Here is a 21,544-nt window from a genome sequence, read left to right on the forward strand (position 1 = left end):
TTGCAGCATATGATCTTGTGGGCAATACTTAGATCTTGTTTAAGGCATCTTAGTTCTAAACTTTCTAGGCCCAGGATTGAAAGTCTAGTCTTGTAGGGTATTCTATTTTGAGTGGAGGAGTGAAGGGCTCTTCTGGTGAAGTATCTTTAGACGTTTTCAAGGGTGTTAATGTCTGAGATGCGATATGGGTTCCAAACAGATGAGCTGTATTCGAGGATGGGTCTGGCAAAAGTTTTGTAAGCTCTGGTAAGCAGTGTGAGTTTGCCAGAGCAGAAGCTACGTAGGATTAGGTTTATAACTCTTGAAGCCTTCTTGGCTATGTTGTTGCAGTGGGCTTTGGCACTTAAATCTTTTGTTATTAGTATACCGAAGTGTTTAACGGAGTGGGAATTATCTGTGATAATTTGATTATTCAGTTGTATTTGAAGTCCAGATTCTGAGATGCGATATGGGTTCCAAATTGGACTTACGAGCACAACTGAGCCCAAAATTTCCATTGCTAAGCAAGACAGTTGCTAAGTGAATGTTGTCCCATTTTATGACCCTTTTTGCCACAGATGTTAAGTGAATCACTGTAGTTGTTAAGTTAGTAGTGCAGTTGTTAAATGAATCTGGCTTGAATTGGTTTGCCAAGCAGTCACCAAAGGCAGATCGCATGACCTCGTGACACTGCAACGGTCGCAAATCCAGGCCAATTGCCAAATGCCTGAATTTTGAACAGGTGACCACGGGGATGTTGCAGTGCTCATAAGTGTGAAAAGGCGTCATAAGTCAATTTTTTCAGTGCCGTTGCAAGTTTGAATGGTCACTAGATGAATGGCTGTAAGTCATGGACTACCTCTAATGGATTATGTAATTTAAAAAGTGTTTTTTTTTAAAAAAAACAAACAAACCACAAAGTCATTTGTGGGCTATAAATAATCTGTGGGCCAGATTGTTTACGGGACCGTCTTTTGCCACATTCCTCCCAGAAACCAATTATAGCACACAGAGTTGGCCTCCTCCAGGTCCCGTCAGCTAAACAATGCAGGTTGGCGGGACTGCAGGGGAGGGCCTTCTCTGTTGCTGCCCCGAATCTATGGAATCAACTCTCCCCCAAGGTCTGTACTGCCCCCACCCTATTGGCTTTTCATAAGGCCACAAAGACCTGACTATGCCGGCATTCATTCTCAACACCAGTTGGCAATGCAATTCCTCTAGACCAGGGCTGTCAAACTCGCGGCCCAGGGACCGGATGTGTCACCCGCTGGCCACGCCCATGCCTGGTTTAGTGAAAGGGGAGGAAGTTGTGATACGCCATGTGACAATGCTGTGACGATGCAAGTTTGATAACGCAATACTCTAGACAACATTCAATTCATGATATCATTGGATGGACATTATTGATGGCATTAATTCAGGATAGCTGATTTGCGGGCATTTGGGGAAAAGACCTTACCCTCACAGAACTTCTCATTGGTCCTTGCTCACTGTTGTAAGCCTCCACCTCAAGAACATGGGATGAATTTAGTTCTCTATCCAAGGGTCGTGTACCCCGCATGACCAGCCCATTGCTGGGATTGATCCTGAAATTGTTGAAGTTGTTTCCTGTTGATAAGAAAGAAAAAAACTACCAAATAATACATATCAGGGTAACATCACAGTGGAAAATTTACTACTCCATCCAGTTTAATCTTAAAGACACATAAGAGACACTACAGAAATGTTTCCCCACTTTGCCCATTTGAAGGTGGATGGGCTTCCAGAATTCCTCAACAAGCAATGTTCCACCTTTCCCCCCTAAAGCACCCACATCTTAAAATGGCTAAGATGTAGAAACACTGGGGGGGGGGGAGGAGAGAGGCAGATGGTGGTGGTGGGAGATCTTATAATATCACAAAATGTCTTTGGTAAGAACTGCAGAAAAAACAATTGCTGCCAACCTGCCTTCCATTGAGGACCTGTATACTGCACGAGTCAAAAAGAGGACGGGGAAAATATTTACTGACCCCTCACATTCTGGACACAAATTGTTTCAACTCCTACCCTCAAAACGTCGCTACAGAGCACTGCACACCAAGACAACTAGACACAAGAACAGTTTTTTTCCTAACGCCATCACTCTATTAAACAAATAATTCCCTCAACACTGTCAGACTTTCTACTAAATCTGCACTTCTATTCTACTAGTTTTTCTCATAATTCCTTTCACCCATTTCCTCCCATGTTGACTGTATGACTGTAACTTGTTGCTTATATCCTAAGATTTTTATTAATATTGCTTCTTCATTGCTTATTTGACCCCTATGACAATCATTCAGTGTTGTACCACATGATTCTTGACAAATGTATATTTTATTTTATGTACGCTGAGAGCATATGCACCAAGACAAATTCCTTGTATGTCCAATCACACTTGGCCAATAAAAAATTCTATTCTATTCTAAGGACCTTAGAAGTAGCAAAAGGACAACACACCTCTAAAGTAACCCAACTTTTTTTCAGGCTTCCTTTTCCATTATCCTGGGGAAAAGTGTTTCACATGACAATGACCATGAAAGCACACCCACTGTCACATGACCATCAAGCCACTCCCCCAAATAAGCCACACCCACAGAAATGATAGTAAAAATTTAGAACCCACCCCTGGCACACACTCACAACCAGTGAACCTGTTGTTAAAGTTCACCTGATGGGGGGTATTCCAGGAGACCGATCCAACTGCCAATCAGCTGTTTGTGATGAATCAGACACTAATCAGATGAAGCTGACCAGGTTAGGTCGCTAGTCAGATGAATACTGATGGATGCTGGTAGGCAAAGGCAGCATTTCCTTTCCTTAATTTCCTCCCAAAAAACTAAGGTACGCCTTATACTCCAGAGCGTTTTATACTCCAAAAAATATGGTTGATATCTTAGAAGTGGAATCCACTCAGATTATTTATCTCAATAATTTAAATCCGGGTGGAAATAGTAGAGCTATACGGACAAGGAAACTGGACTTAGGCTGCATGGGAGTCAGTATGGTTTCAAAGAATATATAAGAATCCTTACAAAATATAGATATCCAAAATATTTATTTACCTCTGACAATTCTGTACCACACGCGGCCATTCACGCCTTCATCTGCATCCATGGCTTTCACCTGTGAGAAACAAACAAGAAGAAAACAATCATGGAGCTGTTTTCATGTTGAATCAAACGTCAGCTGTTTCAATGTGTTTATGGTGGTATCCTCCCCTTTTCATTCTAGCTCCAGGGCAGCTTACATTTAATAAAACATAAACTTGTTTTAAGAGTTAATTAAAACTGTAAAGATAAGGGGGGAAAAAAATCAAAAGGTGAGTTCCACACATGATAATGAAGATGGCAAATATTATCAGTCACGGGAAAATACTTTATTATCCTGCATTCTGTAAAATAGCTGCAATGAAAAGATATATAGAAGAATCAGCCCCCAAATGGAAAAAAAAAATTCTTTAGGGCATTATTAAATATGGATACGTTATGTCTGCAGTAGACACTTGCTATATTTATGCTTAGAGTGTATAAATTACATTTCTTATTTATTTTATTTTATTAATATCCTGCCTTTATTATTTTGATGAATACTCTTTGCTCTTCTGATTTTCTCACCACAAAAAATCCGTGAAGTGGATTGGGCTGAAAAGAAAGTGATTGGTCCTAAGTCACCCAGCCAGTTTTCGTGGCTAACACAGAACTAGAATTCACAAAATCCTGGTTTCTAGGCCAGCATTTTAACCACTAGACCAGGGGTCTCCAACCTTGGCAACTTGGCAACTTTAAGATTTTCTGGCTGGGGAATTCTGGGAGTTGGAGTTCACCAGGCTTAAAGTTGCCAAGGTTGGAAACCCCTGGTTTAGAGCAGGGCTTTTAAACTCTTGGCCCGTGGGCTAGGTGCATCACGTTCCGGCCATGCCCACACCTGGTTTAGCGAGGTGGGGCAAGTCCCGATACATCACATGACAGCACCATGACGACGTAACTTTGACACCCCTGCACTAGACCAAATATAAAAAGTTCATGAGATGTTACTGAGATGATAGTTGTATACAGTGGAACCCCGACATAAGAGCTGCTCTACTTAAGAGCAACTCGAGATAAGAGCTGGGAGGGGAGAGATATTTTTGTTCTACTTACAAGCCCAAATTCGAGATACAAGCGCCAAGGAGCTGTCTCCTGAAGCCAAACGCTAACTTCCGTGTTCGGCTTCAGGAGACATCTGCGAAGCGGCGCGCGTGTTTTAAAAGGTTGCAGCCGGCCTGGGGGGCTCGGGGGGGGGTGCTTGCAGCTTTCTTTCTTGCTCTTTTTCTTTCTCTCTTTTACCTTCCCTTCCTCTATTTCTTCTTTTCTTTCTCCTTCCCACCTTCTTCCCTCCCTCCCTCCCTTCACTCATTCCTCTCTTACTCTCCCCTTTCATAAGTTTCCTTGCTTCCTTCCTCTGTTCCTGTCCCTTCCCCCTTTCTTTCTTTCTTTCTTTCTTTCTTTCTTGCTCTTTTTCTTTCTCTCTTTTACCTTCCCTTCCTCTATTTCTTCTTTTCTTTCTCCTTCCCACCTTCTTCCCTCCCTCCCTCCCTTCACTCATTCCTCTCTTACTCTCCCCTTTCATAAGTTTCCTTGCTTCCTTCCTCTGTTCCTGTCCCTTCCCTCTTTCCTTCCTTCCTTCCCACCCTCCGTCCATTCATTCACCCATTCCTCTCTTGATCGCTTAAAGCCGGTCCCTGGTGCAAAAAGGGTTGGGGACCTCTGTCCTACAGGATTGGGTGGCAGAGAAGTTGAACATATGTAAATTTAAAAGTTTAAGAAAGTTTACAAGTTAAGTGAAAGAAACTTCATTATTCATTTATATGTACATGTACATTTCTTCATTAAAAACATGTCTTTCTGCATAATTTAGACTAACTTTGTGAGTTTTTTGAGGGCTGGAACCAATTAAAATTATTTACATTAATTCCTATGGGGAAAAGTCGTTCGAGATAAGAGCTGCTCGACTTAAGAGCCCAGGTCCAGAACGAATTAAACTCGTATCTCGAGGTACTGTAGTTGATTGTACCAAATGAAGCCTGAGGAACCACTAGCTGCAATTTTAACTTCTCCACCTCGCTTCTCAGTCTCTCCTACTTTGGAAAAAGAAAAAAAGGGGAGCCAATTGCAGAACCAAGGTACTCAAAATCAAGGGAAGAACAGAATCTTTCAACTATTCTAAGTCACTTTTAGAGTATTCCTTTCATCGCTGCAGAGTTTCTGATCTATACAATGCAAGACACTCTTTGAAAGTGGGAAAGAAAAGAACCAATGAAGATTTCTTTGGTTTCATATAAATAGGTGTGATTAATTACATGTTATTAAGTCATAGCAATCACATAGATTGGCCATGGTGAACCTACGACATACCAGTGAGAGGTGACATGCCATGTCATCTTCAATATTAGCATTACACTGGAGCTGACATAGCAACCCCTTGGGTGCTCTCAGATACGGCTGTGCATGCCACCTGTGGCATAATCTAGTCTAGAGATTAACACAATTATAGAATGAAAAATGAAAAACACACAATGTGACCATATTTTAAGAGTTAGGAAAATGGCATTAGAGAAGATGGTGAGCAGTAGGAAAAGCAAGTAGGATGCTTGGCTGCATAGCTAGAGGTATAAAAAGCAGGAAGAGAGAGATTGTGATCCCCTTATATAGAGCGCTGGTGAGACCACATTTGGAATACTGTGTTCAGTTCTGGAGACCTCACCTACAAAAAAATATTGACAAAATTGAACGGGTCCAAAGACGGGCTACAAGAATGGTGGAAGGTCTTAAGCATAAAATGTATCAGGAAAGACTTAATGAACTCAATCTGTATAGTCTGGAGGACAGAAGGAAAAGGGGGGACATGATCGAAACATTTAAATATGTTAAAGGGTTAAATAAGGTTCAGGAGGGAAGTGTTTTTAATAGGAAAGTGAACACAAGAACAAGGGGACACAATCTGAAGTTAGTTGGGGGAAAGATCAAAAGCAACGTGAGAAAATATTATTTCACTGAAAGAGTAGTAGATGCTTGGAACAAACTTCCAGCAGACGTGGTTGGTAAATCCACAGTAACTGAATTTAAACATGCCTGGGATAAACATAGATCCATCCTAAGATAAAATACAGGAAATAGTATAAGGGCAGACTAGATGGACCATGAGGTCTTTTTCTGCCGTCAGACTTCTATGTTTCTAAAACTAGAATTCCACCACTTTTACAGGTGCACATCACGAAATGGCTTCAGAGCGGTATTTCCCAAGTAGGATTTGCAAAAGCCACTAAAATCACAGAGAGTGCAGATAAAGGGAAGCACATCTCCAACAACAAATCTATCACTGAAGCTTTGGAGGTTACAGAGGAAGCACGAGATGAATACACAATCGCTTCTGTATTTCACTGCCAAGTTTCATGTCATATTCAAAGGGGAACTTATTCAGGATCTGAATCTGCTCTGTGTAGGAGAATCTCCTTCATCAAAACTTCACACCAGACATTACAACGTGCACTTCGTTGAACAGAAAAACAACTGTACTTCTGGCTGGCGTAGATTTCATCACAGCGTTTGAATTACTGCAGGCCGTGCAGAAATCTAGCCACTTCTCCTTTTACACCACCCTGAGCGCTTGGTTCAATGAGCACAGGAACCAATAAAGAGTTGAATTTCAGTTCAAAAATATCTTGGAGGAAGCTGTAAGCAGTAGTGGCACTTCACTTATCTTCGCTACCGGTTCAGTTATGGAAGCACGCACAATGTTTCTGCACATGCGCAGAGTGCCCGTGATTGCATCTGAGCAGAGCCTCCCACTGCCACCAGTTCACCCAAATCAGTGCGAACCAGTAGAATGCCACCACTGACTGTAAGTAGTAATTAAGGCTAACACAAAGAATAAACAAACCAGAATTACAGACATCAGGAATCCAAGTTCAGGAATTCCTGGATTTAAGTAAATTAAGTGATTCAAATTGCTAGTAACACTCAGGTGTCACCCACACCAGTGGTTGTTGTTTCAGACGTTGAGGTAAAACAAGCTCAGTGACAGTGTGCATAATAGGGTATTTTCAGATCTTTGTGGAAATACAACCCAATTTCGCCACCTGGTGTTCCTATGGCTTATTGCAACCACCTTCCTAAATCCCTTTGGTGAGCACAGAAACATGTGCATTATGAGACTCGGTTACAAGCGTTTTGCAAATGTTATTCAAAATTAGAGGAAATATAAATAAAAAATATAAACAGGCAATGCCCCTTGGGAAAAAAATAAAAGAATGACCAAACACTCTTCTCAAAAGATGGAATAACCGAATATTTCAGCTGCTTGAGAAAGTCTTGAGAAGCGTTTAATATATATTTATGTACTAACTGAAATGATGTGTGATAACTGGTGGAGAGTAAAACACTGGCAAAGATCACATTTTACTCATGCAACAATATTCTTTTTTTTTTCATGTAGTGAAAAAAAGGGTGGGCAATCTGTTGTCTTCCAGATGTTTGGGATTTCATTACCCATCAGTTCTAGTCAATTGGTGGCTGTGGGCCATGGTCCAGAACATTTAGTGGGAAATAGATTGCCTATTCCAGGTATAAGCAAGCCTAATCTTTAAAGTCACAAAAATATCCAGAAGACATTATTGTGTCTAAAGTGCATAGGAATTTCTGGCAATCATCTCTTAACAAACTGGCAAAAAAGCCAACACAGTTCTAGGCTGCATTAACAGAATCAAGATCATGTGACATGTTAATACCACTTTATAATGCCCTGGTAAGGCCACACTTGGAATACTGCATTCAGTTTTGGTCACCACGATTTAAAAAGGATGTTGAGACTCTAGAAAAAGTGCAGAGAAGAGCTACAAAGATGATTAGGGGACTGGAGGCTAAAACATATGAAGAACGGTTGAAAGAACTGTGCATGTCTAGTTTAATTAAAAGAAGAACTAGGGGAGACCTGATAGCAGTGTTCCAATATTCCCTGACAGTTAAAACAGTCAGCGGAACAACTTGTCTCCAGAAGTTGTGAATGCTCCAACACTGGAAGTTTTTAAAAAAGATGTTGGATGAGTAGGCCAAGGTCTCCTGTCTCAACAAGGGGTTGGAATAGAAGACGTCTAAGGTCCCCTCCAACTTTGTTATGTTAAAATAAGCAAGAATTACAAAAAATAATTACAAAAACCCAAAATAAACAAGGGTCCTTAGCTTATTCAAATGCAAACTGTTATGATCTGACCCCAAGTGACTGTTAATCCAGATTAGTTTTTAAGACAGATTTTAAGGAAATAATAGTGTCAATACAGGTAGGCTTTGACTTGCAGTCACAACTGAGGTCACAATTTCCATTGCTAATCAGTTGTTAAATGAGTTGTGCCTGATTTTATGACCTATTGTTAGCTATTAAACAAATCACTGCAATGGTTAAGTTGTCATTAAGCGAATCTGATTTCCCCCCTTGATTTTGCTTGTCAGAAGCCATCTAAGAAGGTCGCAAATGGCAATCATGAGATCTTGAAATAGAACACAGAATAACAGAGTTGGATGGTATCTTGGAGATCTTCTACTCAACTCCTCTGCTTGAGCAGGAGATCCTAGACCCGTGATGGTGAACCTTTTTTTCCTCAGGTGCCAAAAGCTTGTGTGCACACACTATTGCGCCTGTGTGAGTGCCCACATCCATAATTCAAGGCCTGGAGAGCGTGAAAATTACCTCCCCTGCCCTCAGGAGGCCCTCTGAAGGCCAGAAATAACCCATTTCCCAACTTCAGGTGGGCCTGGCTGGCCCATTTTTCACTCTTCCCAGGTTCCAGAGGCTTCCCTGGAGCCTGGGGAGGGCAAAAACACCCTTCCCCCCCCCTGGAGGCCCTCCAGAAGCCAAAAATACCCTCCCAGAGCCTCCATGTGGGCCGAAAATCAGCTGGCTGGTGCACCCATGCGTGCTGGAGCTGAGCTAGGGCAATGGCGCATGTGACAGCAGATATGACTCCACGTGCCACCTGTGACACCCATGCCATAGGTTCGCCATTACTGTCCTAGATCAATAATGGCAAACCATTTTTGGCTCACGTGCCACAAGGTGTGTGTGGGTGTGCTAGCATGCGTGCATGTGCTCACACCACTTCTCTTCCACACATTCACATACACCCCGCCCCCCTGGCGCTGCTCCCCATGCACAAACCTTTCTGAAGCCTGGTAAGTGAAGAAAATGGCCAAACAGGCAAACCAGAATTTTGGGAAAACACTTTCTGGAACCCTCCAGAGTGCAAAAAACCAGCACAACGGCAAACCGGAAGTGCGTTTTCCCGAACTTCCGGTTCGTACATTGGGGGATTTTTTTTGCCTACGAGGCTTTCCTGAAATGTCCGGAGGACAAAACCACCTTTCCCAAGGCCGAAAATCAGCTGGCCAGCTGAAAAAATGGTAACTCTGGTGTGCCCTTCAATATTTTATTTTTTATTTATTTATTTATTGATTTTGTCCAATACACAATGAGGGTTTTAGTGGGTATACACATAGTAAAATACATGATGAAGGTTATAGAGGATATACTCATAGTAAAATATATCCAAGAAAGAATAGAAGAGAAGATATAGGAACATATGAGTGAACATATCAATAAAAGAAATGAAGAAGAGATATAGGAATAGAAGAACGGTATGGGAGATATAGGAGAGCAATAGGACAGGGGACGGAAGGCACTCTAGTGCACTTGTACTTGCCCCTTACTGACCTCTTAGGAATCTGGATAGGTCAGCCATGGATAATCTAAGGGTAAAGTGTTGGGGGTTTGGGGATGACATTATGGAGTCCGGTAATGAGTTCCACGCTTCAACAACTCGGTTACTGAAGTCATATCTTTTACAGTCAAGTTTGGAGCGGTTAATATTAAGATCTGTTGAATCTGAAGTAGTCGCCAACAGGCAGGACATTGCAACATATGATCTTGTGGGCAATACTTAGATCTTTTTTAGGCGTCGTAGTTCTAAGCTTTCTAGGCGCAGGATTGAAAGTCTAGTCTCGTAGGGTATTCTATTTCGAGTGGAAGAGCGAAGGGCTCTTCTGGTGAAGTATCTTTGGACATTTTCAAGGGTGTTAATGTCTGAGATGCGATATGGGTTCCAAACAGATGAGCTGTATTCGAGGATGGGTCTGGCAAAAGTTTTGTAAGCTCTGGTAAGTAGTGTGAGATTTCCAGAGCAGAAGCTACGTAGGATTAGGTTTACAACTCTTGAAGCCTTTTTCGCTATGTTGTTGCAGTGGGCTTTGGTACTTAAATCTTTTGTTTTTAGTATACCGAGGTCTTTAATCGAGTGGGGGTTATCTGTGATTATTTGATTATTCAGTTCGTATTTGGAGTTCACATTCTTTTCCCCAATGTGTCTGACAGAGCAGTGTGTGTGTGTATGTGTGTGTGTGTGCATGCTAGTGTGAGCATGTGCCCACATCCATTCCTCCCCCCCTACATGTGTACCCCCTGTGCTGCCCCCCTGCACATGTGTAAGCCCAGTGCATATGCATAGGTCTCACTGAAGCCTGGGACGACGATAAAAGAGGTAAACTGGAAGATCAGAAAAACAGACTTCCGGTTTGTTCATTAAAGCTTCCTGAAGTCCCAGAGTGCGAAAAACAGTACAATGTGCAAACCAGAAGTCTGTTTTTCTGAACTTCCCGATTTGCCCATTTTCCGCACTTGGGGACTTTGGGGAGGCTTCCCTGAAGCTTCTGGGGGTTAAAAGATCTTCCCCAAGGCTGAAAATCAACTGTCCAGTGTGCACATACGAGCTGGAGCTAATGGCAGGCAATGCTCCCATGCCCTCCGATATTCTTCCGTGTGCTACCTGTGGCATGCATGCGATAAGTTCGCCATCACTGATCTATAGGGAACTTAGATGGAAGATGGCAGCCTTGAGAAGAGGAATATTTAACTAGGACCCAAGGATATTTCTCTTCTGTCCCCGGAGGAAATCTTCCTTTTGTTTTCCCTCTTCTCTCAACCGCTGGTCCAAAGTGAACTGCTAACTCAGTGAAGAGACTCCAGACCGTACCATTTAAAGTTTTCACAGGGGATCGGATGCACTGGAGATAAAGCATAGGAATTGCCTTATAAGCTCAGGTCTGAAAAGCATTTTGGTCCATGACCTGATCTTCCAGATCGAATACAGTGATAAGGGCCTCAGGTTTTGTACTGCTGGGAATCTCTTCATTATTTACAAGCAGACATTTCCCCCCTCTTTCTTTTCTCTCACCCCCACTTCTCTGGGCACATTCCTCCCCCAAATTGCCAAGGGGCTGGAAAACAACAGAGGCCAAAAGAAGGGGATGCAAAGAGAACTAATCAACAAACCAACTTTAAAAGCAGAAAGGACCCGGCAAGAAAAACAATGCAGTAAAATAAAGTGATTTGAGAGATTAAAAACATAGCCAGGGAATTTAAGAAGTTTGCTGCTGCTAAGGTGGTGCTGTTCTCCGAGGAACATTTCCAATTCAAAAGGTTAGTGCATTCATAGGCTCTTTATTTGCTCCGGTTTTGTTGCTTTGGTTTCAAAAAAGAACATAGTAGCTAATGTTTGAGTAGGCTTAACCATCAACTACTAAGTGCATCTGGAAGGAACTAACAAACAAAGGCCACTTTTACAAGGCAGAGTCTTAAAATGTATTTTTTTTTTAAATGAAAAGCAAATGAATTGCTCTTTAATAAACAGAACTTCTGACCTGTTTATTAAAGTGTGTTGCGTAACAGGGTCACCACTGAACTATGATTGGGGAACACCGACAATGGATAACAATGGATTCAAGAGGCTTACTTGATGTGTCTGTACTTATTTTCATGTGACTCCATTTAGTTTCAACTTACTTCATCAGTAATGTACATATGACATTTTAAAAAAATGTAAATAATTCAATGGGTACATAAATGTCTAAAATTAATCACTGGTTCTCTCTTTTTGGCTTGGAGAAAAGGGAGATCCTTGTCTAAATGTTATTCAGTAGAAAAAGTAGCAAGAAAAATTGACTGAAATATTTGCATCCATCCCATTGGAAGTGACTTTACAGGCTTTTGGGGGAGGAGGGGGGTTACGGTACTTTATTTGCCAATATTCTGACTTTTGGGGAATCCATAATTTATGTAGCAACTGTATTTCCTGTATATTATTATTATTATCTGATGAGTCTCTAGAGGATAACACAGATGATTGGTTTAACATCATCGTAGCAAATTAATCAGATTATTTATTCAATGTATGCACATAAATTGCTGTTTTCAGTATTTTGATACACCCAATAAACACTTTTGCAGACAATTGTAGCTGCCCTAAGTCCTTCAGAATTGGGCGGCATAGAAGTTGAATAAATAAATAAACTACAGCCCCCCCCCTCTCAGTGTGTGTTTAAAATAGAATAGAATAGAATTTTATTGGCCAAGTGTGATTGGACACACAAGGAATTTGTCTTGGTCCATATGCTCTTGGTGTACATAAAAGAAAAGATACGTTCAAAAATCATAATAGAGATTTGAAACATTATTATTATTATTATTATTATTATTATTATTATTATTATTATTATTATTATTTAGATTTGTATGCCGCCCCTCTCCGTAGACTCGGGGCGACTCACAACAATAACCAAGACAATGTAAGAACAAATTTAATAATTTAAAGAACACTAAAAAACCCATTATTAAAAGCAAGCATACACACAAACATACCTTGTATAAACTGTATACGCCCGGGGGAGATGTCTAAGTCCCCCCATGCCTGACGGCAGAGATGGGTCTTAAGAACTTTACGAAAGGCAAGGAGTGTGGGGGCAGTTCTGATCTCCGGGGGGAGCTGGTTCCAGAGGGTCGGGGCCGCCACAGAGAAGGCTCTTCTCCTGGGTCCCGCCAAACGACATTGTTTAGTCGACGGGACCCGGAGAAGGCCAACTCTGTGGGACCTAACCGTTTGCTGGGATTCATGCACCTTGCAAAAATCACTGCAATCCTCAAAACACATTTTGTAATAGTTTTTACATTTTACAAACATTTTGACTCAGTGATATGATACTTTATCCAGAAAAAAAAATCAAATATATACCATAGATTCTACAGTATGTTTTTTAAAGAAGATGAGTACTTCTGTTTTACTCTTTAGCAAGAACTGCACTTGATATTGGGGATCTGTAGAAAATTATTATTTCTTATATTTTATGGTGACTAGCTGAAATGTGACAAATGAATGGGATTAGTCAGGGTTCAGGAGAATAAGCCATATGCAAAGCATCCCATTTCTTTTAATTTGAAAAAGGATTTAAAGAAGACAGGGAAACACTGGATTTTTTGTTCTACTCATATCCATGGATGTACTGAAAGAACATTTTTCGTCTACATTTGGAACTATTTTTATTTACTTAAGCATTTTTCACATTTCTGAACCACTCATCTCCCTCAAAGATTTTAACCTTGAAAATCACCACTTTGACTACATTGAGTGATCATCACAAACCCAGGTATCTATGAAAATTGTTGTTATGAAATGTTAGAAAGAATCAGAGTCACTGTTAAATAAAACAAAATGATCCCATTGAGGTATACTAAGATAATGGCTAGCTAGCTGGCTATCTATCTATCTATCTATCTATCTATCTATCTATCTATCTATCTATCTATCTATCTATCTATCTATCTATCTATCTATCTATCTATCTATCTACTTACTTACTGATTTGATTTGATTTGATTTGTATGCCGCCCCTCTCCGAAGACTCAGGGCGGCTAACAACAATAAAGAAAACAATGTAACAAATCTAATATTAAAAAGTAATCTAAAAAACCCCAATTTAAGAGACCAAGCATACAAGCAAGCATACCATGTATAAATTCTATAAGCCTAGGGGGAAGGCAGAAAAAAAATTTCAATTCCCCCATGCCTGACGACAGAGGTGGGTTTTAAGGAGCTTGCGAAAGGCAAGGAGGGTGGGGGCAACTCTGATATCTGGAGGGAGCTGGTTCCAGAGGGTCAGGGCCGCCCCAGAAAAGGCTCTTCTCCTGGGTCCCGCCAGATGACATTGTTTAGTCAACGGGACCCGGAGAAGGCCAACTCTGTGGGACCTAAGCGGTCGCTGGAATTCGTGCAGCAGAAGGCGGTCCCGGAGATATTCTGGTCCGATGCCATGAAGGGCTTTATAGGTCATAACCAACACTTTGAATTGTGACCGGAAATTGATCGACAACCAATGCAGACTGTGGAGTGTTGGTGTAACATGGGCATATTTAGGAAAGCCCATGATTGCTCTCGCAGCTGCATTCTGCATGATCTGAAGTTTCCAAACACTTTTCAAAGGTAGCCCCATGTAGAGAGCGTTACAGTAGTCGAACCTCGAGGTGACGAGGGCATGAGTGACTGTGAGCAGTGAGTCCCGGTCCAGATAGGGCCGCAACTGGTGCACCAGGCGAACCTGGGCAAACGCCCCCCTCGCCACAGCTATTTACAATTGATAACCAGGTAAAAAAAGAAAAGATGGAGGGGGGAAATGGAGAGAAGTTTTGAAATACTTAGAATAATCTCATGGAATCTTACAGATTAGTGTCAGAAGGGACCACCCACCTTCTAGTCAACCCACCTGCTCAACTGGGCGACTCTATGCTTGTTTATACTTGTTGGCTATCTAAATTTTAGGATATTCCAGAAAGTAGGATGAAAGATTATTTTTAAAAATATTTTTTTCAATGTTAAATGTTTGGTAAAAGTAAAAATTAAAATTAAAAATATTTATGTAATAAAAAATCAACTGCAATTAAGATTGATTCACGTAATCAGAGGCTTCTCTTCTGGAAATAATAAAGTATCTATTATCCTGAAGTTTACTTTGATTTGCATAGTTATTCCACTTTAATTCTGGTTTGTTCTGGTGCATTGCTCTTTTGCTTGTTAAATCTGTTTTCTTCTGACTTTTCCATATATACTGTATGTTGCTCGATCCAGTTGCTATTTTTGTCATAATTCCTTTTTGTTTTTATTTAGAATTGCTCTGGAACTGATTATTTAGTTCGGTTCATGTTAATTATTCCAGTCTTTTTAAGGTTAAATTTACAACCTGAGTGAACTATAAGTGATATTTATATTTCACTCTTATAATAGCATTTTACTTTTTTATTTGTAAAGAATTTAAACTCTGTAAATTTTCTAAAGAAAAAATGTTGTGGTATGACACAGAGAGAGAGAGGGAGAGAGAGAGAGGAGGAAGAAGGGGCTTAGGGAAAGGGGAGAGAGAAATCAGAACAGTTCATGAAAGCACACTTAAGTGCAATTGGAACTAAAAAGCTGCAAATGGTCAATTTCAACTTGTAGAGAATTGTATATCTGATGACAAGCCTAGGGATTAAATTCATGTAGAAAAAAAAATTAGCTGCCAAATAAGCAACCAATTTCTCCACCATACAATCTCTGCTTTTTGCATCACTGTGGTACTTTAACTGAAAGCCCATCTATCTTCCACCTCTGGTTGTTTTCATCTAAAACATTTGTCTTCTTTTCCTTGTCCTCCTTGTCCTCCTCTTCCTCCTCCTCCATCATCATCAATCATTGTTTTTCTTTCATTTTCATTCATGAACTAGGAGAAGGATTGCTATAGGTTTGGTCGGCAATGAACCTTGATGCCAAGGATATTGAGTCATATAAGTAAATAAAATGATAGAATGCCAAAAGTAGTCAACTGTGCAGAGTAGAGGTCTTCAAACTTGGGAACCTTAAGACTTGTGGACTTCAGTTCCCCGAATTCTCCAGCCCGCTATGCTTATGCTATGTCTTAAAGTTGCCAAGTTTGGGAACCCCTGGTGCAGAGTATCTCCAAGCCAAGCAAATCACAGTGTTCCACAATTATAGAGGCAATCCAGATGGTGATTAGGTCTTGTTAACTTCAGATGCTTTTGGAGCTGTGACCTCTTTCCTAGCAGGTAGTATATGGTGTCACATGGCACAAGTATTTAATAGCACCGACAATGCTGCTACCCTTCAAAAAGACCTTGACCATGTAGCAGAATGGTCTAAAACCTGGCAACTTCAAATCTCCACCACTAAATGCTCAGTCTTACACATTGGTAAAAAGAATCAGAATACTAAATATAAATTTGGAGGAATTGAACTTATTGATAACCCTCAATCTGTCAAAGACCTTGGAGTACTCATATCCAATGACCTAAGTCCTAGAGCCCACTGCAACAACATTGCCAAAAAGGCTTTAAGAGTTGTTAACCTAATCCTTCGCAGCTTCTTCTCTGGTAATTTTGAACTGCTAACAAGAGCTTACAAAACATTTGTCACACCAATCCTAGAATACAGCTCGCCTGTATGGAACCCACATTGCATATCTGACATCAACATAATTGAGAGAGTCCAGAAATATTTTACAAGAAGAGTCCTTCATTCCTCTTCTCACAACAAAATACCTTCAGATCGTGCAGAATGCAGCTGCGAGAGCAATCATGGGCTTCCCCAGGTATGGCCATGTTACACCAACACTCTGCAGTCTGCATTGGTTGCCGATCAGTTTCCGGTCACAATTCAAAATATTGGTTATGACCTATAAAGCCCTTCATGGCATCAGATCAGAATATCTCCGAGACCGCCTTCTGCCGCACGAATCCCAGTGACCAGTTAGGTCCCACAGAGTTGGCCTTCTCCGGGTCCCGTTGACTAAACAATGTTGTTTGGCGGGACCCAGGGGAAGAGCCTTCTCTGTGGTGGCCCCGACCTTCTGGAACCAGCTCCCCCCAGAAATTAGGATTGCCCCCACCCTCCTTGCCTTTCGCAAACTTCTAAAAACCCACCTCTGCCATCAGGCATGGGGGAACTGAGACATCTCCCCCTGGGCTCTATTGTTTATGAATGGTACGTTTGTGTGTACGCTTTTTAAATAATGAGTTTTTAGACTTTTAATATTAGATTTGTTATTTGAGACTTTTAATATTAGATTTGTTACTGTATATTGTTTTATTACTGCTGTGAGCCGCCCCGAGTCTGCGGAGAGAGGCGGCATACAAATCTAATTAATAATAATAATAATAATAATAATAATAATAATAATAATAACAACAACTCTGCCAGACTTGAAATTCTTGGTTTAGAAAACTTACAACTCCATCGTCTCCGTTCCGACTTAATTATAGTTCATTAAATCATATATCAAAATGTCCTACCTGTTAACGATTACTTCACTTTCAACCGCAACAACACACGAGCACGAAATCGACTTAAACTAAATATCAACCGCTCCAAACTTGACTGCAAAAAATACGACTTCAGCAACAGAGTAATCAATGCCTGGAATGTACTACCTGATTCTGTTTCTACTCCTAACCCCAAACCTTTAATCTTAGACTATCTACAATTGACCTCTCCCCCTTTCTAAGAGGTCTGTAAGGGGCGTGCACCACTGTGCCTACCGTCCCTGTCCTATTGTCTTCTTTTCTTACTTTTTATCATTACTTAGCTAATGTTTTATTTGTACAAATTATCACCCTATAATTGTTTGACAAAATAAATAAATAAATAAAAATAAAGTACTGTATTAGCATTCAATCCAATCAAAAAACATGCTAAGGCTGGAATTTAATGATCATTCTTCCTATTTGTTTTAATTTTGATGTAATTTTTGAAGAACTTTAGACAGCTCTGCCAGAGAGCCTGGCCATTAAATGTACAGTATCATTTTTTTAAAAAGGTGCAATATTATGAATTTAAAAAACAAAAACACCCAGTTTCTTTCATCGCTAATTTGCATGCCCTCTGTGTTTCAACATTTTGTCTTTATTGGGAAAGAATCTGGCAAAGGCAGCTGGCACTATTTTTTGTATCTGGGTACACAAAACAAGCTAATCTGTGAACATAGAGGGAAGAATGAATATTAATGTCTGCATAATGAAAACTAAAACAGGCCTGTAAGCATATATGATTTCACCATATGCCTTTACTACACAACTCTCAAAATCTAATCATAGAAGTTATGTGAGGTTTCAGTGAAGTTTTATTAGCAGAGCATCAAAACACCCATTTTCTCCCACTACTTCCCCAGTCTGGCTTGTACATTCCCTTATCTCAAGAAACCAAATCTTAGACAAATTAAATCTGATCTTGGAGGAAGTTTCTTCTATAATCTGAATCCATAACTTCCTAGCATGTATAGTTCTCCCCTGACAACAATTAAAAATCTGCTCCATTTCTGAAGTTAACTAAAGAATATAATAATAAGATCTGGCAACAAAATACAGTGATACCTTGTCTTACAAACTTAATTGGTTCCGGAACGAGGTTCTTAAGGTGAAAAGTTTGTAAGATGAAACAATGTTTCCCATAGGAATCAATGAAAAAACAATTAATGCGTGCAAGCCCAAAATTCACCCCTTTTGCCAGTTGAAGCGCCAATTTTTGCGCTGCTGGGATTCCCCTGAGGGTCCCCTCCATGGGAAACCCCACCTCTGGACTTCTGTGTTTTTGCGATGCTGCAGGGAAATCCCAGCATCACAAAATGAGCGCTTCGCTGGCAACGGAAGTCCGGAGGTGGGGTTTCCCAGCGAAGGGAGCATCAGTGAAATTGCAGCATCGCAAAAACACAGAAGTCCTCGAAACCCCACCTCCGGACTTCTGTGTTTTTGCGATTCTCCTGCAGCATCACAAAAACACGGAAGTCTGGAGGTGGGGTTTCCCATGGAGGGGAGCCTCAGGGGAATCCCAGCAGCGCAAAAATGGGTGCTTTGCTGGCAACAGAAATCCAGAGGTGGGACATCCCAGCAGCGGCGGTGGGTTTGTAAGGTGAAAATAGTTTGTAAGAAGAGGCAAAAAAATCTTAAACCCCGGGTTTGTATCTCGAAAAGTTTGTAAGACGAGGCGTTTGTAAGACAAGGTATCACTGTACATCACTCTTAAAGATGGAATGTAGTAAGGCAAGCCAGCTATTTTTATTATTTTCTCCTATTACATCTCCATTGTGCGAACTTAGAGTAATTATATCGTAATTACAATTGGCTTGACAGAATATGTAATGGGTAGACAAATAAATAGTTTTCTAAGTATGATATTGGATTCTCCTTGCCATGAGTATATACCACATCAAGTGTTTGTTAGCTGACTATACAGAAGTTGTTATGTAATAATAACATAAATAAAAGGGTTAGCTTGCAGACTTTAAATGGATGATTTCTAATTCTGTAGTCCCAAGGAGATGACGTTTTTCATCATATAACCTATGAGGTTTGTAGATGTTCTTCTATGGCTTGAGAAGTGGTTTATTATTTATTTAGCATATGGCACATCATACATAGACTAGCAATATATATTAACATTCTGTGTAGATTACTAGAACCCAATAAAATATAAATGTTAAAAAGTACTATGTATAAACACCAATACATCTAGGCCTTCTAACTATTGAAGCACAGCATTGTTTTTATTTATTTTTTAAATCAGATACTGGATTCCTATTTGGGATTGTCCATTGTGGATGTGGTAGTTCAAAGCCTGACACCTTTTTTGTGGGGTCATTTATATGTCTTCCTATGACTGGGCGTTCAATGACCTATTTGACTTTCCATCAGGAATTGATGTTAAAGTTGTTAGACAGATGGTGAGTGAGCCAGTGTTCCCTCTAATATTTTTGGGGGGTGGGCGGAAAAGTATAGTGTCTGAGGGGCAGTCCCTTTGGGACTGGGCGGCACAGAAATATTAAATAAACAAACAAACAAACAAACAAACAAAAAACCCACCCTGTTTTGCCTCAGAGAATTTCAAAATAAAATACTGTACTGTGTGTCTATAACAGTGAGCTCATAATAGGGCAACTCTATCAATATCAAAATGCCACTTAAATAGTTGAGCTAGTTTCAAATTAGATTTTGATTTTCTTTCTCTCTTCCTTACTCCCATTCTTTTTCTTTCTCTTTTCCTTCCTCTCTTTTTTCTATCTGTTTCTCTCTCTTCCTCTCTCTCTCCTTCCCTCTCACTCTTTCCCTCTCGGCTTCTGGGCAGGTTTGAAAAACTCTAAGTTGATGATGATTTTTAAGTGAGCGATTGCTCACTGCTCAGCTTAGAGGGAACTATGGAGTGAGCTGTTCATAATTTTTCTGAGAAGTGGTTTTCAAGGACACTTGATGTTGCAGTGGACTACATAGAGTTGCATGCAAATGATCTGTGGTCAAATGGTGAGCCTCGGTAAATTCCTAAGCCAACAGAAGTTGATGCAATATTTACATGGAACAAAGTGAAATAAGAACAAGACGTTCAGAAAAGAAAGGTGAAGTTTTAGAATTAAGGACAGTTCTAAAGTTGAATGTCACTGGAAACCTGTAGGGGAATTCCCAACAAGATCAGAGAATATTTCTGAGTTCTGCAATAAGAAATGGGGAAAAAATTCCAAAAGCAAAAATAAAAAAAAGTCAGAAAACTGTTATACCTCCCAAAATAGGTGTTACAAAGTGTTGTGGTTACCTCTGGCCCAGCTCCTGCCCCAAGCAATGTGGATGTGGATGTGGGGGAGACATCCACGTGCTGCAGGCCTGTTTTGCTCCTAGTAGAATCTGCCGACAAAGTCTCCTCTGACCAAGGAAGCATGAGTGACAGGGAAGAGGGGAGTTTGGCAGACAGCCCAGGAGAAGATCAGTCATCTATATCATCCCTGGATTCTGAACAAGAATTAATGACACATCCACGCATGCGTAGAGTGATGCATAGGAGACAACAACTGAAGGATTATTACAAGAGAAAATGAGCCCACCTGTGGTTGGGTGGGCCTGCTGTAATTAGTGCTACAGATAAAAGTGCAGCCTGGTGTTTTAGCCTCATGGCAGTTTATCTGATTTTTTGTTTCATCAAGATCGTGGTTTTTGCTCTTCAGGATTGTGTGTGTGGACTCTCTGTACTTTAGAATTGGACTCAATTTCCCAGTTATTGGGTGAGCAATTGGACTGCATTTAACCTATGCCTTGTGTGTACCAGAAAAAAAGGGAGCTGTTTCTGTTTTTCTTTTTCCTAAAAACTTTTGGGTTTTCCTTTTATCGTGTGGTGTGTGTCTTCCTGGACTAATTACCCGTAATTACGGGCAGTTGAGACACGCTGGCAGAACACAAAGTAGGGCTAAACTTATTCATCTGTCCTATATTTTTTTAAAAAATATTTCAAACAACCATAGATAGATAAGCCTGCATTCAGATCTGCATAAAAATTCTATGTTTAACTTTGCTTCCTGCAGTAGAAATGGTTAGGAGCCACCGTTTTAAATTCAATGCAAATATTCAAAATTCAAATTCAATACTTTGCATTGCAGTCCAGACTTCTCTTGTAGAGATCGGAGCCTAGGCTTGTAATCCAATGTGGATGTACAGAAATGAAACCTACTGAATCCCGTGAAACCTACTTCTGAGCAGCTAGGTAAGGACCTCTGTTATGCAATAATAATGCTGAAAATGAACTCCTGCTATCTACTGGCAGGACAAGAGCCTCTAGAAGGAGAGATGGATCACAAGTGACATTCTGCCACTAAAAGATTTGGAATTGCAGGTA

At 40.5% G+C, this 21,544-nt stretch overlaps 1 protein-coding gene across 1 annotated transcript in view; it reads right to left on the minus strand.

The window, feature by feature from the left end:
• The window catches only part of CDH23 (cadherin related 23), a 726,582-nt gene that overhangs the window by 182,312 nt on the left and 522,726 nt on the right, over nucleotides 1-21,544 (minus strand). Inside the window, exons 27-28 of the mRNA XM_070753910.1 lie at nucleotides 3,063-3,123; nucleotides 1,439-1,587 (exon numbers count right to left, since the gene is read on the minus strand). Of these exons, the coding sequence (XP_070610011.1) occupies nucleotides 1,439-1,587; nucleotides 3,063-3,123 (210 nt within the window). The remainder of the gene's footprint in view (nucleotides 1-1,438; nucleotides 1,588-3,062; nucleotides 3,124-21,544) is intronic.

Source organism: Erythrolamprus reginae, chromosome 5 (assembly GCF_031021105.1).
Source record: "Erythrolamprus reginae isolate rEryReg1 chromosome 5, rEryReg1.hap1, whole genome shotgun sequence".
Lineage (NCBI taxonomy): Eukaryota > Metazoa > Chordata > Lepidosauria > Squamata > Dipsadidae > Erythrolamprus > Erythrolamprus reginae.